The 13,313-nt window shown below is 36.8% G+C and overlaps 1 protein-coding gene across 1 annotated transcript; it reads left to right on the top strand.

Moving 5' to 3' along the window:
- Positions 1 to 943: 943 nt before the first annotated feature.
- NDC80 (NDC80 kinetochore complex component) lies at positions 944 to 12,757 on the top strand (the record flags this gene model as incomplete). The annotated part of the gene is made up of 13 exons (XM_010076352.1): positions 944 to 1,133; positions 1,587 to 1,673; positions 2,430 to 2,553; positions 2,681 to 2,853; positions 5,280 to 5,382; positions 6,208 to 6,297; positions 7,514 to 7,607; positions 8,625 to 8,731; positions 9,568 to 9,712; positions 9,995 to 10,200; positions 11,358 to 11,510; positions 11,788 to 11,877; positions 12,665 to 12,757. Coding segments are annotated over exons 1-13 (1,566 nt in total), but the record flags the coding sequence as incomplete, so codon positions are not given.
- Positions 12,758 to 13,313: the final 556 nt, after the last annotated feature.

Below are 13,313 nucleotides of genomic sequence, written 5' to 3'. Positions count from 1 at the left end.
TAGGGTTTAAACGCACAGGTGGGTGTCGTTGTGTCTGGTTCTGCCGCGCTCCAACCTCTTTTTTCAGCTGGTGAGTTGACTCTAGCAGGCTCTGCTCTTAGGCTAGTCGTAGGGTGTCTATGAAAACCCTTTGCTCTGTGTGCGGTGGATCCCAGGCAGAGTACCAGAAGAAGGACGCTGTGGATGAGCTGCCCTATGAAGTGTCCCTAAGCTAAACTTCTCTCGTGCTTTGCAGAACTAGAACTAGAACTGTGATCGTGAGACACAATTTATATTGGTAATACGTTTTGGTAATGTTTGTAAGGAAGATTCTTTTTTATTAGTTATAATTCAGCCATTTGAGCCCACCCCCCCAAATAACATAGATCCTGTGTAGAGGGCAAAAGTTGGCGTTTTTCACAGTTGATTCTATTTACTGAATTCTGTTAAGTGCCCACTTAATACCACTGTGGGGACAGTTTGATACTTCCACTTTGATTTATATTTTATGTGTGTAGTCCGAAGATAGCCATACTATTGTCTCAGAATAGGCTTTCTAGTTATTGTGCTGTGATACAGTGACATCACTTGCAAAATCAATAAGCAGGCTCAGAATTAGTGGCTAAGGAACAGATGGATGGCTGAAGTGCTAGCAACAGTAGTCATGTTAGTGTGGACTTCCCCCCAGCTGACTGGACTGGAAAACTTATGTGGTTTTGCTTTTGGAACCTGTAGGTTAGAAATGACCAGGTATAAATAAAGGCAAAATAGTAAGTTTGGAACAAGCATTGGCAAGCTTTTAATCAACAAAATAGTTAATTTCAAAGGCTGTTGCTGCTGTTATGTAGCTCTGGAGTCTGACATACACCTTTTTTTTTTTTTGTGGAGAACTTAATATTTCTGGAAACTGTCTGTCACACCAGTTGGTCCAAAGTACAGTTCTGCTTGCTTATTCTGATCCTTTAAAAAGTCATTGTGGTGTTTAAAAAAGCAAATACTCTTAGATCCTGGGTTTTCCAATACTGACAGATTGTGATTTACAGTTTAGTTAAAATGAGGCGAAGCTCAACTACTGCCGGAAGCAGTGGTCGGCAATCTATGATGGCCCTGAGAGTGCAGGACAGCAACAAGATGGGTCTTCAAACACCTCAGACGTAAGTGTTGCTGATCATCCTCCTAAGAATAGGTATATAAAACCAGCTCTGAAAAAATTTACTGCAGTGTGTTTGAGTGTGTGAGTAGCAACTGAAAAAAAAATGGGTGCAGCAAGATAAAAACTCCCCACTGACGAGGATAAGTGCTCCAGTTCTGCAAAAAAACATCCTTTAATCTATTTGTATACCTGTGACACAACTGAAATTGTAACACTTTTTCATTCATATTTCTTAGGAGGTGGCTGGGTGTGTGTACAAAAGGTATACTTGTGAATCTTCTTGCAGAAGTAGTTTTGATAATGGACAAATTATGCATTAAAATCAGATGACTTTTGTTAAGATGCTGCTATGCTGAAGATGCTTAGGTTTATATGCATGTGTTATAGTTTTCTTACATGAGCAAAAGACGAAATGGTAGAAATAGTCACTTGAATCCTTTTCCTTGTCCAGCAGAAAGGACAGAAGTATGTTTGGGAAGCTGACCATGAGCAAACCTACACCTGGAACTTCGGAAAGAAAAGTCAGCTTTTTTGGGAAGAGGTATTGGTGGCTTTCTATCTCAGTACTGTAAATTAAAACAATAACAGTCCCATATAATTTTGTAATTTTTCTCTCGACAGATTTTCATTATAAGGAATAATGGATCTGAGGCCAGCAGACGTTCAGGTCTGCCTTCCTTCACTCTTTGGTCACTAAACAACAATGCTGTAGAGTAGGAATTGCTTTGAGAGCTGCTCTTTCTCTTGGGAATGATATGCACTGCAGACCTTCAGAGCTCCTCAATACATATGCCTATTTAAGGATCATCTCCAGTACACTCTGCCTTAGTTTCTTCTCTCTAAGATTCAAACCTTCCAAAATTCTATAATTTTTTAGCTTAGTTCATGGCTTTCTGTGTTCTGATGTCTTGCAGGTATCTCCTTTCATAGGACACCACTGTTGCAGGGATCTATTTCTTTTAAATATTCTTTAAATATTTTGGTCTTTATTTCAATCACCTACATCATTTTGTTTCTTTATCTTTGGGGTATTTCTCTGCTCTATAAAACTTAATTTATTTCAATAAACTGAAGAAAATATTCATCTAGGATGTGGTAATCCCTCAGTTGTATGTGTGCATCATGGCTTCCAGGTTGCTGTTGTTTCTCCAATCACCCTAGATAAAGAGAAACCTTCAGGCATCCCTTTGCAGAACAACTACAAAAGAAACATAAAATAGCAATTGTAATGACTTAAACGTTAAGAAAGTTCTTTATATGAAAAGTCCCAAGAAATGTATTTATTTTTTGTTCTTAGAACTAGTGGGGCTGGAGGTTCACGCAACAGTCAGTATGGTGTGTTTGGTACTGAAAAGATCAAGGATCCCAGGCCGCTTCATGACAAGGCATTCATCCAACAATGTATCAAGCAGCTGTGTGAGGTAACTTATTAACTTATTCTAAACGTTCGTTATTAGGCATAAATGATACTAATCAAAAGATTTATTTTCTGTGGTTTCAACTTTAGATTTTATTCAGTGACTAATATGCCATGTCTCTCTTTGTCAGTTTCTTGTTGAGAATGGTTACGCCCATAATGTTTCCATGAAATCACTACAGTCTCCATCAGTTAAGGACTTTTTAAAAATTTTCACTTTTATCTATGGATTTCTCTGCCCTTCTTACGAACTGCCTGACTCAAAATTTGAGGAGGAAATTCCCAAAGTTTTCAAAGAGCTTGGGTAAGATTATTACTGTTACTTTATTGTGCTAAATAGATATGATACAACCAGAAATTTAAAAGCTAAAAATTCTGCATGACAGCTGGGGAGAACAGATAGGCTTCTTTATTCAAATCAGACTCTGAAACTGCAATGTTGTGATTATTTTGTTTCACTTTTGTTTAGCTCTGACTTTACTCTCTGATTTTCAGACTTGACTTTACATTTTATATTTGAACTTACAAAACTATAGGCTTTTGGAAGCTTGCTTTGTGATGTAAAATCTAATTAATTATTTGTATTAAACTTTGAAAAACAGACACTTTTTTTTTTACAGACTCTTCTGGTTCACTCTGTTAAAATCTACGAACTAAAAAACAATTTCAGAATGTTCGTTCTGTTTCATTTAGTTAAAAATAACTTTTCCTGTAGTTTCTGTCATTCTGTTTTAAAGCAGGGAGTGAAAATAACAAAAATGACCACTGAGGTGAAAAAAACACTAACTAGCCAGGTGTTTTATTTCTAATCTTGTTCAGTGTTTGGAATCATCAATGTACCAACAATTTCCAGGAAAGAAAATCCTCTGCCTGTTGATAACAGTGAATTTTCAGTCTCATTAAAAAAAAAGTGAAGTGTACTTTACTTTGTAAATTTAAACCCATGATGATTTCAAAGCATCAGTGCTCCTTAGATGTAGGTATAGGTCTGTTCTGTTCATTTCTCAGTATTTTAATAAAAGTTTGTTTAATTTAAATTTGAAACTGCTGAACTAGCTGAAACACTGAAAAGGAAGTTGTTCTCTAGAAGCTTTACTCTGCTGCACCAAAACTGTAATCCTGGATAAAAAGACTTATTTTGAGAACTCACTTTAAATTGTCTTTCCAGAGTTAGAAAATGGACTTAAGTAATTAATTTTTAAAAACTCTCAGACTGAATGGCTCATGAACACTTATTTAGAACTGTCAGTTTATCAGTAGCTTCTTGTCCTATGTTCTTAAAATAACTGAGCAGCTGTCAGTCTAAAGATGGAATAAAATCTGCACTTCTGTGTTCCTTGATAGGTAGAAGATTTTTGAAAGGATGTCTGTAATTAGCAGTATAGCCTTTGTGTGTTCCGTATTTAGAGGCAATATTAATACTTTGATAAGCAGCTGTTCTGAAATTATTTTCTGCAATTACATGGCATTGAGCTGATTGTCAGCTCCTTTTCTGTTTTCAAAGTACATTTGACCCAAGAAGCAAGAATCTTGCCCTCTAAGAACAGGATTCCTGTGTATCTGTTTTTATTTGTTAGGAAATCCTTCAGGCTTGCATACCCAGTTTGAAAGCCTAAACATCATCCATTGGACTATTACTCCTTCCTTTGCGTTTGTTGCCTTTCCTTTGAGGTCTTTGTCTCATCATGAATCACCTCATGCTCACAGGGCACCCGCTCATTTTTCTGTAGCATTGCAGTGCCCATCTCCTCCCATTGTAGCTTCAGAAGTAGAAAGATAGATCAGGCTGATAGCAAGACCAAGGCAACATACTCAACTGAATAAGAGGGGGCTAAGGAATGGTGTCAAGTATGGTATTCACATTATTTTTGTATGGTTTAGTATAAACTTGACACCAGTGCACTTTTTTTTAATGAGGCCTTAAGTGTTCCTGATCTTTGGATATGCAAAAAAAAAAAGGCAATTTCTTCAATAGGCAGCCAGTCACAGGAGGTGATTGTCCCACTCTGTGCTGCACTGGTGTGACCCTACCTTGAGAACTGTGTGCAGTTTTGGGCAACTCAATGCAAGAAGGACAGTGAACCATTAGAGTGTCAGAGGATGGCAACCAAGATGGTGAAAGGCCTTGAGGGCAAGCCACTGGAGGGGCTGAGGTCACTTGGTTTGTTCAGCTTGGAGAAGAGAAGGCTGAGGGGTGACCTCATCACAGTCTCACAACCTCCTTAAGGGGGGTGGGGGAGGGGGAGGTGCTGATCTCTTCTCTCTAGTGACCAGTAATAAGACACAAGGAAATGGAATGAACCTGCATCAGGGGAAGTTCAGATTGGACGTTAAGAAAAGGCTCTTCACTGAAAGGGTCCTTGGTCACTGGAACAGGCTTCCCAGGGAAATAGTCACAGCACCAAGCCTGTCTGAGTTCAAGGAGCATCTTGACAACATTCTTAGTGATACGGTTTAGTTCTAAGTAGTCCTGCAAGGAGCAGGGAGTTGAGCTCAATGATCCTTATGGGTCCCTTCCAACTTGAGATATTCTATGAATCACAAAATAGAAAGCCATGATAATTGAATAAAATAGTCCTGTAAGAACTCAGCTGATCTCCCTTTGATGTACAGTATAAAATACAATTGGGTTTGTTCTTCTGTGCCTCGATCTATGTATAAAAATGTGCTGTTTTGTTTTCATCACTGTTTGCCACAGCTATTAAAAATGTATTTTCTTTTGCCTTGTAGGTACCCCTTTCCTTTGTCAAAAAGCTCCATGTACACAGTGGGAGCACCACACACATGGCCTCAGATTGTGACAGCTTTGGTTTGGTTAATTGATTGTGTCAAGGTAGTATCTGTCTTCTTTAAGCCAACGATGGGATGTTAGTTTCAATACAGATCTCTTAAATGCTTTCTAAAAATCTCTTTGATATTTATGTAAAGAAAAAGGTAGGTATTTTTACCTGCCATCTGGGAGCTAGCCCTTAGCCTTACTTTTAGTAACTTTTAAACTGAGTTTTTAATGTTATATTATGGTAATAGTTTTTGAACTCTGTGCACTGGATAATTTTGTGTATGAGAAAGGAGGGGGAAAAATTATGACATGCATACATAAAAAAGTGAAACATTAATGGTTATAATCATGTATCTTCAGTGGTAGATCTTCTTGTCACATCTGCCATCTTTTCTTAAATTTGAAGTCTAAGGATGGAATTTTCCATAGCAATTATTCAAGTGACCTGTGACTGTTGTACAGAGTGGGAGGGTTTGTGTTGGGGTGGAGTATTTTGTTTGGGTTTTTTTTATAATAGTGGTAACTTTCTGTTGCTGCTAGCTCAGGTCTGAGCAAAATCTAGGGTCTATGACAAAAGTTCACCACTGCTGAACTGAGCACTCATGAAAATCCAATCCTTTATGCTGACAAGATGCATTTGGCTTAACAAGGCAATTCGGCAGTGTTGAATGTCCAGTTAATGCCTCTTCATCTGTGCTTTTAGTCAACTAAACATAGGCTCATTACCCTGATATGATTGGTCACATTCTGAAGCAACACCATTACACCCTGCTTGCTGAAATCCTAATCCAATGTGCTGCTTCTGATCATGAACATACTAATATGAAAAATAATGGGGATCTTCACACTTGCTCTTGTGTGTACACCTGTGCCTTGCAGTTGTATGCTGCCATGAAGGAAAATGCACCATCATTTGATGACGGACAGAGCTGGGGAGGAGAGACAGATGATGGAATCGTACATAATAAGGTACCATAAAAATTAAATTATTATCAGAATTTTTCAACTTAATTTTGACATATGCTGTAACAAGACAATTTAAATATGTGACACAACAATTTTAACTGTATTTATATATTCTATTCAGTTTTATATTGACAAGCTTCTCTAGGAAGTACAGGAACATTATAAAAGAACCTAATCGACTAGTTTCCCAAGCAGGCCAGTATATTGGTGAAGAGTGGGTATTAAATTGAAATGCCTTATTCTCTGAGTTGCTAATGTTTCTGTTCTCCTTTGTGGAGAAATGGAGTCATTATGCTGTTTGTTTATTGTTTTAGTAGGATCTTGAGTATATTTCTCTCTAGCACTTGAGTCTTCTAAGGCTAACAGCAGTACACTGTCAACATAGTGACTTAATTATAAATGTGGTGGCTCCTGTTGATATCTACTCAGTTTACCATTTAAAAATTGGTCGTAATGTTTAATTTCCGAGACACAAAATAAAATGGCAATGTAATTCTGGCACTTGAAAATCCAGCATCTTGCTTTCTTTCTAATTTGCCATAAATTATTAGTACTATTCAGATTTAACTCAGTGCTAACTCACAGCAGATGTTTGGAAGGGGTTAAACATTTAATTTGAAAATTGCAAAAATTAAATTAAATGAGAAATTTGGACTAAGGTTACAAACCTGACAGTTGACAAGTGAAAATGCTTTTAAACTAAATGTGTGTTTATACACTGATACATATGCTTATATGTTGAAACAAAATTTACAATACTGGTATAATTGCTTCTGAATTAAAGTCCCTGGTAAATTCTTTTTGAGTAACTTTAATTCTAGATTAGTTCTTTAACATCAGCACATCTGAAGTATGGTCGTCATATTTACTGAAGGTGTCTGTTAAACAGACCTACAGTTTCCATAAACTAGCCTGAGAGGATCACATGCTTCAAGATAATAAATTCTTAAATATTGTACCTGCTGTCCTTGTTGGGTATCCCAGAAAAATATATCAAGTATTTCCTGACCTTTCTTTATGTGCATTCTAAATGTCTCCTTCCCTGATATAATCTGTTGACATTCTATGTTTATGGGGGGGGGGGAATTGATTTTTACAGAAGTGCGGTCAAACCAGTGGGAGATATTTTTGGTGTCTAACTCCATTGGTTGAGTAGATTTAGTCTAGATATTTTACAGCCCTTTGAATCATTGAAATGAACTTTTTAAATTGTTTTCAGCTTTTCATGGACTACTCTGTGAAGTGCTATGAGCAGTTCATGAAAGGGAGAGATACTTTTGAAGAATTGGATGCAGAAGTACAGTCAAAATTAAGTAAGTTTTTGTGTTTTAATGAAGCATTTCATTGTGTTACTGGTTTCTTTCCTTCTAGCACCAGTTTTGCTCCCTTTACAAGTGAAACTGGTCTGAGGTAAGGGAACCTGAAATTCCCAAGTACCTCTCAGTTACTTTGACTTAATTATCTTCTTTTTATGCATTTACCAGTACAGACAGATGGGTCATGCTCTGCTGTCAGCTGTACCCATGTAAACTTATTGTTTTCAATGGCTTCATGACAGAAAAGCAGTATACAGTTCTTCAGATGCAAATTCCATCTATGCAGATGATTCTTGTTGCATCTGACAAAGTAAACAATTTAAAAAAAAAAAATAATACTACCAGAGGATGCACATCTGATAAATAAGAAAGTTCAGCTTCTAAAAGCTCTGAAAACAGCCCGCAAGACTTCCAAACACTGTTGTGGATGTTCCCATATATCATTCAGCATGCACCTGTGTTTGTCTTGGGGGAGATGGAAAATTATTAATTTGACTCATTAATTTAATCATCTACAGAAATACAAACAGAATATGACAAGTAGGATAGTTCTCATTTTCTGTGCCTCTTATAAAAAGCCAAACTAAGGACGCTTATATTGCAAGTGGAGCCATCAGTTGGAGAGGAAACATAAGCCACCAGACTGCTACTAGATTTTAGAAGGAAAAAGTAATCATGCTATTGTTTGGCAAAGACTGAGGGGTGGGAAGTAAGGGAAAAGATGTCTCAAGAGGCAAGAAAGTACATGGATGAGAAAGGAGTATACTTTGTGGATGAGAAAGGAGTAAAGAAGGAAGAAAAACTTCCTTCTTTCCCTGTTTTGTGTTTTCTGCCTATTTGCTTTGTAACGAAAGGGGTTTTTGATGGGTTTGTTGTTCTGGGTTTTTCGTAGTCTAAAATATTTGTCCAGATAATGGGTATTTACTATGCTAAAGCTTAAGCACAGATTACGTTATGATATTCAGTGAGATTAATTTGTAAACACCTCCCCTCCTTTTTTCTTTTTCCCCCCAGAGGATTTATTTAATATAGATGAATTCCAGATAGAAAGTTTAGAAGCTGACAACAAAAGACTTCATGAAGAGATTGCAAGACTAGAAAAAGAAAAAGAAAGTGAGCCGGTTAGTAAATTGTCTATACTTGTTTACATGGTGGAGTTGAATTTTCTATTATTGATCATTATTATAATTATTAAACAAAGATACTGATGTTATATTACAACAAATGGAAAATTATTTTCAGTGCTCTATGAGATATTAGTTAGGCTAGGTTGTTACAGACTCTTTACCCCTATTGTACAAGGCATTTACTGTGGAGGCCTCAGTTGCTATTTGATATTGTGCAGATTATTTTCAGGTAGTGAGATCTTGCATTGGCTGAAATATTAATAAAATACTTGAAGTGCTTTTTTTTCCTGAATGTCAACATTATCTTTTCAAAAAGTGTTGGTATAAGAACTTCTTAGGGAATGAGAGCATGGAATTACATGGTAACAATATATTTTAGGGAAAATATTTTGTTTGAAAAGATGGACTCTGCTTTTAATACATCATGAGTTTAAAAAGGGTTTAGCGCATCTGGCAAATTGAGCCTCCTGCCTACTGTGCCAAATGTGCTGCTTTTATTCCCAGCTTTCCCTGCCCTAAGTTTTATCTGTGCTTTGTGTATTATTATACTTAAGTTGTGAACTACCTGTAGTAAGACCTTGCTTAATACAGTGCCTAATGCAAATCAGAGACTAAATACTGTACTGGAAGAATTTAGATACAAACCATCTTTTTAGCCTTTTTTAAAGATGCTTGACTTGATTAATTTGTCACAGAGATAAAGTTAAATTTCTTTAATTTTACATTTATACTATTGAAGTTTGACCAATTACTCTATTGTCTTGTCTGGAAAGTCAGATCATTGTTTTAGATTAATATAATAGTGTTTTTTCTTTCCATCCATTTACTAGGATCGTAGAGTAACACTACGAAACCTGAAATCATCTCTTCAAGCAGATGTCCAGAAATACCAGGCTTATTTGGCTAATCTGGAATCGCATATAGTCATCCTTGATCAAAAAATGGAAGGTGTTAATGAGGAAGTTGAGACAGCAGGTAAGAAGGCCTTGGTCATAAATGGGATAGTGAAGCTAGAATAGGTTTAAAATAATTTTAATTCTCAGCTTCAGGACAGAGTGAGATACTTAGTGTATGATGATACTACAAATAAACTTTCCAAAATGGATTACTAATCAAGAGATTTTTTTGGTTGATAGCTGTTTGTACACTAGAGTAATGAAATACAGATATTATTTACTCATAAAAATACAGAGAGATGAGGTTTCGCTATATAGGCTTCTATTTTACATCCATTTCACGAATGTTTTGTGAACTTAGGAATGGAAGTAGAAGCAATGAAGCAGGAGAATGCCCGACTCCAGCACATCTTTGATAACCAAAAGTACTCAGTTGCGGATATTGAGAGAATAAATCATGAGAGAAATGAGTTGCAGCAAACCATTAACAAGCTGACTAAGGAATTGGAAGCAGAAGAACATCAGCTGTGGAATGAAGAGCTAAAATATGCTAGGAATAAAGAGGCGGTATGTGAAAACCCTACTACACTGAGAGGTGGCTATCAGTTTTCACCATGCAAGCTTAAACTTGGGTCTTGGACTATTGCTAACTTCTTCTCTAAATAATTTAACAACAGCATAGATATGTCTTAAAAGCTAAAGTGACAAGAATACCTTCTGTTTATAATCTCTCTGAAAAAATGTTGGGGTTTTTTTGCCCCTTTTCAGTTTTGGGCAAAATTGAAATGTATTACTTTTTTTCTGCATCATAAGGGACATAGCTCAGATATGGACCACTGTCAGCTCTCACTGTTATAGCATCAAGAGCTTTGATAACATTATCTTGAAATTGCTTTAACACAAGATTTCATAGCAAGGAAGTAATGCAAAACTAGTGTTTTGAATCAATATCTCTTCATGCACTTAGGGCCAGATTGGTCCCTTATGTGGAAGCTCTCATAGATTAAGGGCCAAATTCAGTTCCCTCAAACAGAATGAAAAGATGTGGTCCTGTAAGTGGTGGGATTTAAAAGCTTCTGCTTTGCTAGATGAACTTAGTTTCAAATATGTTTTGCATTTGGCAGGGTTACCCTTTATCAAGCACTTAATATCAACTTAAATTCTTCATACTCTGCAAGTGTGAAGCACATAAAACTGGAAAAAATACTTTTGTTTTATGTTTGCACACAATGACACTCAGTCAGAACATTTAATAAGCTTTTTCTAGAAGCATGCTCAAGTTAGTTTGTTATTAAGATGTGTGGCTATGTGGCATTTCCTGTCAAAACTAATGAGAGAAGGCATATCAATGTGATGACTGGTCATTGTTTTAGTTAGTTGTATTATTTCCAAGCATGTTTTTCCATCTTTATCACCTAATCCTCAGAAAGTTGAGGCAGGAAAAAATATGGCAGATGAGTAGCCAAAGCCACAGGTGAAACCATTCAGTCTCACCCATACACACTGAGAAACCTTCCAGAGCAAACTGGAAGAACCATAAAACAGCACTTAGTCCAGCAGTTGGCATTGTCAATACATACAGCTCTTGCATACAGTTGCATGACAGAGAATCATGTTTGTGCAGAGCAACTCAGAAACCTGCTTAAAGTACTATATGGATACTTTTTGCAAAGCATTTCACATCTATTTCTTCTATGATTTTTGCCGCCTTCTCCTCTGAACAGATTGAAATACAACTGGCAGAGTATCATAAACTGGCTCGAAAGCTGAAATTAATTCCAGTAAGTGCTGAGAATTCCAAAGGCCATGACTTTGAGATTCAGTTTAATCCTGAGGCAGGACCAAATTGCCTAGTCAAATACAGAACTCAGATCAAGGTAAGCAGAATCAACAATGAATGTTTGTTGCCATTCACAAAAAAATTTTTCTTTGGAAATGTTGGAAAGGTCTCTCTTAACCTCTTAATTGAAAAATCATTGAAAAGCTTGTGATGCATTGCCATAAATAACATTATAGTATAGGAAGGAAATTTGGTATTGGAGGGTCCAGCAGCCTAAATAAAAATGAGACAGGGAAAAGATGTACTGTTGTAACTACAACTTAGTTCAAACTAACAAATTGCGTTAGCCAGACCTTCTTGTATGTGTATTACAGGCTCCCCTTATGGAGATCATAAACCAGACAGAGGAAGACATTAGGAAAGCTACTCAATGGAAAATGTCTTTGGAAGATACTTTGGAACAGGTGTGTTATCTCATTTGACCCTTTTGCAGGGGTAAGGTGTGCTGTGATGAGCTGGTTTTTTGTTTGGGTTGGTTTTGTTGGGGTTTTTTTGGGTTGAGGTTTGGGGGGCAGGAAGGAAAGCTGTGAGAAGATTGCTTTAATTATGATGGAACCTAAAAGTTTTTGTGAGAATTAGGGTCTCTTTCTGTTGGTTGAAATAATGTGTATTCCCTGCATTGAAGATTACGCAGCTTACATATATTTGACCATAAACATTAGAAATATTTGGTTTTAATAAGTTGCCCATTCCAGTCTGTTGTGTGGTTTACCATCACTGACAAGTTGTCATCAGGAAGATTTTCAGCAATATTGGGTTCAGGACGGATTGGGAGGAGGAGAATTTTATTTCTCCATTCTTCTTCCTCACCTCTGTTTTTATTGCAGAGCACGACAGTACATGGCATGGAATATCGTTTTTGGGCAGTTTTGGTCAGCTGTCCTGGCTATGCACCTTCCCAACCTCTTGCCTGCTCCTGTCCTACTTGCTGAGGGGCTGCAGGAGGGAGAGAGAGCCTTGATGCTCTGCAAGCACTGTTCAGTAGCAGCCAAAACACTTGTGTGTTACCAACATTTTAGCCACTTATCCAAAACAAAGCTCGGTATGGGCTGCTATGAAAAAGGTTGATGCCATCCCAGCCTGGCCCAGTTTTAAGTATTTCTGGGCTACCACATGTTCCTTGTGATGGCATGGATTTATATGTTGGAATTAATTTTGAATTATGTTTTCTTGGTCATGTTTTCATTCTAGGTGAATGTAATGGTAGTGGAGAAGAAAAACAGTGTGAAAATGCTGAAAGAAGAAGCTGAAAAGCTAGATGATCTTTACCATCAGAAGCTTAAAGTAAGACTTCTGGGCTGATGACAATTTATACTTAATGATATGTTTATACTTAATCTTTGTATTTATACATAAATGTTTGGTTTGCATTTTTGTTTGTTTGGAACTCTGACCTCATCTCCTTCCATTCCTCTTACAGGATTCTTTCATTCTTTTCAGAAATATTTGAGTGCTAAATTAAGTTTTCACTTTCTCAGACAATCTGGCATCATGCTTTGGCAGATCCTGTAAATCATAAGCTACTACATCCCACAATAAAAGCAGCAGCAATCATCTCACTACAGGATGTCCAAAGCATGCTCTTGAAGGACATTTTAGAGTTAACAGAATTTGCCTTGTCTATTCAGTTTGTGTATAATAAATAAACTTACACTTTTTAGTAAACATTTTAATCACATTAAAAACTAAGGAAAACATTATTTGACTAAAAGCACATTAAATGTTTTAATGATATAAAATTCTTGCTCTCTTTGGTTGTCTTCCCTAGTGGGGCAGCAGTCCCTATCCTTTTCCTCACTTCTAATTTAGCAACAAAAGAAGCCAGAGAGTTGTGGTGAAT

This window comes from Pterocles gutturalis, unplaced genomic scaffold, assembly GCF_000699245.1.
Source record: "Pterocles gutturalis isolate BGI_N339 unplaced genomic scaffold, ASM69924v1 scaffold24433, whole genome shotgun sequence".
NCBI lineage: Eukaryota > Metazoa > Chordata > Aves > Pterocliformes > Pteroclidae > Pterocles > Pterocles gutturalis.
The sequence above is the reverse complement of the archived record's forward strand: the minus strand, read 5'-3'. Positions and strand labels throughout refer to the sequence as shown.